This window comes from Benincasa hispida, chromosome 11 (genome assembly GCF_027475165.1).
Source record: "Benincasa hispida cultivar pf3 chromosome 11, pf3_genome.v1.1, whole genome shotgun sequence".
Lineage (NCBI taxonomy): Eukaryota > Viridiplantae > Streptophyta > Magnoliopsida > Cucurbitales > Cucurbitaceae > Benincasa > Benincasa hispida.
The window spans coordinates 78078637-78081416 of record NC_143488.1 but is presented as its reverse complement, the minus strand read 5'-3'; the positions used below and the strand labels follow the sequence as shown (position 1 = coordinate 78081416).

Genomic DNA, 2780 nt, shown 5'->3' with positions numbered 1-2780 from the left:
AAGAAAATAAAAAATAAAAGAAAAAAAAAAGAAAGGGAAAAAGAAGAAAATAAAAAATAAAGAAAAGAAGCAAAAATCGGATTAAAAAAGAACAAAATAAAATAAAATAAAATAAAGAAGAAGAAGCAAAAACTGAGAAAGAAAATAAAATAAAAAATGAAAAAAGTGAGGAAAAGAAAGAAAATAATAAGATTAAAAAAAAGGTGTACAACAAGAGGATGAAATTGAAAATTAAAAAAAAATTTCAAAGATTAACTAGTCAACTCATCTATATTTATAAATATTTTAAAAATAATATATTTTTAGATTTTTTCTCTTATTCTACTAGTATTACAAATATCTAATATTTATTGAATATGCCACTTTTTTCTATTACATTTTATGGATGTAATTATTGTAATGTTAAAACATTCTCCACTGTTATATATTTTATGAATCTTTCTAAATTTAATTCAATTTTTTTACCTCTAAAAAAATAATATATAAATATAGACATCAATAAGCCATAATAATTAGATATATAAATTCATGACAAAAAGGGTAAACATATATAATTCAACAAAGATTTTGTTCATTAAATTCTCAAACCAAATTCAAATAAACAATACTTTTTTTTCCTTCCAAGCCACACACCAACCACTAACCAGAGTTTCTCTTTCCCATGTTTACATAATATTTTTTTCCCTTCATTCCTCCCTATGCCTTCCTATTCTTTACTTAGCTTCTTACAAGTAATAGGCAAAGAAAGATGCAAGAGAAGCACCAATGAAAGCTCCAACAGCTGGTAAAGCAGCAGCTGCCGCGTCGGAGGACAGGCCAGGTGCTGGAGCGGGGCCTTCACCAGAGGCCATAGTAGCACTCATGACGGCAGCGGAGACGAGGACGGCACAGGTCACCTTCTTCATGTCCATGGTGATAAAGAAAGAAGAAACTGAGAAAGTTAGAGGTTTGTAGAGAAAGAAGAGACCCGCTTAGAAAAAGCAATGATCTTCTTAATTCTTTGCAATGATTGAGCTTGAACTGAGCGGGTCTGAAGAAAATGGGAGATGTTGAAGGGATTTTATAGGGTTTGTTTGTTGATATTTTTAGGCTAAAACAGTTAGAGAAAAATAAATAAATAGAGAGTTTGATTTTTAGTGGTGGAAATTAGAGTGGTTTGTTAATTTTGTTGCAAATTAATGGCATAAAAAATAGGGTGTAATTTGGGCAATGTAATGGTTTGGAACTGTTCTCATGCTTTTATTTTGCAAGTTGTTGATATAACCAAATAAAGTTGAGTTTTCAAGTTGTTTGGTGAGTAAAAATTGGTTTTTCAAATTTTTGTTTCTATTATTTTAGAAAATTATGTGCCATTGAAAATCATGACTCTTGGATGATGTATATGTGTTATGGCCTTTAGGATTAGTCTCTTAAACTACATGAGGTCATTAGTTCTCTTTTGATTATGTTTGTTAGTTATCTTCAATCACAAAAATACATGGTTCGTTTGTTTCGAAATTGACATCGCCATCTTACATATACATTCTTATAAGTTTAAGCAACACTAAGGTTTAAAATAAACTGTGGTAAAAAAAAGTTTAAAATAAACTTGGTACTCTTTTCCGGAAAGATTGACTATAGAGAGGTTTTATTTAACCGTTTATTATACTAGAGTGTGTTATATTTTACCAATCGTTTAGAAGTAGATAAAACTCTTGATATATAAATAAAGAAAATAACTTTATTGGCATTTGATACCTCTTAAAATATGTAAAATCGAAAAGTAAAACCATATATAATATTGATAATATTGTTGAAATATGTAGAATATTGTATTATCCTAAATTAACTTAGTGGTATTGCCCTAAAGAGCTCTCACGATCATTTGATTGGAAGAGATATTGAGAAATTTCAAGAAATACTAGATTATACATAACTTAAGCTTTTGGCCTCTAGAAATTAATCACATGTAAACTCATTCTATAATATCTTTTCACTCATTATAATAGCTCCTATAAAAAAAGAACAATTTATCGCAACAATTAAATCTATCTATATATATTTTTTGAATTGAGTCACACTTGAATGTGACATTATAAGACGATAAAGAAGACAAGAACTAACTATTAGTATGGTACTAGATGTACATTGGCTCTTATCTACAAGAATATAAGGACCAATATAGCTCGAGGATGATAAGGATAGATAAATTAACTTGCATGGTTAAAGAAAGTTTGAAAAATTGATATGTACCACCTAGTTAAACCAATAAAACTAAACCTTTCTCCCTCTTTCTCTTTTCCATGGCCCATTCACTAGTAACCTAGGTGTATCTTAAATTGCACTTATTTTTCTGCAGTCCACTCTAATGAAAAAGAAGAAAGAACTTCAATTTTTTTTTTTTTTTTTAAATAAGAGAGTTTAATACGTGACAATCTTTAATTGGATAATTGGATGAACGGCAAAAAGATAGGTACATTAAAAATAATAATGCACATATTTTTCTTTTTCGAAAACTTTTTTTGAAAGCATGTGATATTAGTGAGAACAAGACATAAAAGGACATTTGTTCATTAAAAGTAGCCTAAGACAGCAAGTGGAACATCTATGTCATAAGGGGAATGCAATTATGGAAATCGTGTTAAGAGCCATTAGGGGTCAAATGTAAATAGAATTTTCAATCAAGGGTAGAAATCTGAGTCTTGAGATGTTACAAGTTATATCGTGGCATTGTCATACGAATTGACATCGGCCAATCCAAGAGTTCCTATTTTTTCTTTAACAAAAATGGGGAAACCAAT

The 2780-nt window shown here is 29.1% G+C and overlaps 1 protein-coding gene across 1 annotated transcript; it reads right to left on the bottom strand.

Annotated features, from left to right (window-relative positions):
* Positions 1 to 551: 551 nt before the first annotated feature.
* LOC120092186 (arabinogalactan protein 23) lies at positions 552 to 1251 on the bottom strand. Its single transcript, XM_039050421.2, has one exon. It carries the CDS (start codon positions 909 to 911, stop codon positions 726 to 728), a length of 186 nt encoding a protein of 61 aa, XP_038906349.1. The 5' UTR covers positions 912 to 1251; the 3' UTR covers positions 552 to 725.
* Between the last annotated feature and the right edge of the window lie 1529 nt (positions 1252 to 2780).

What these genes read in the sequence shown, in the direction of transcription:
- LOC120092186 (XM_039050421.2), bottom strand. Translation starts at nt 911, where the DNA reads ATGGACATGAAGAAGGTGACCTGTGCCGTCCTCGTCTCCGCTGCCGTC.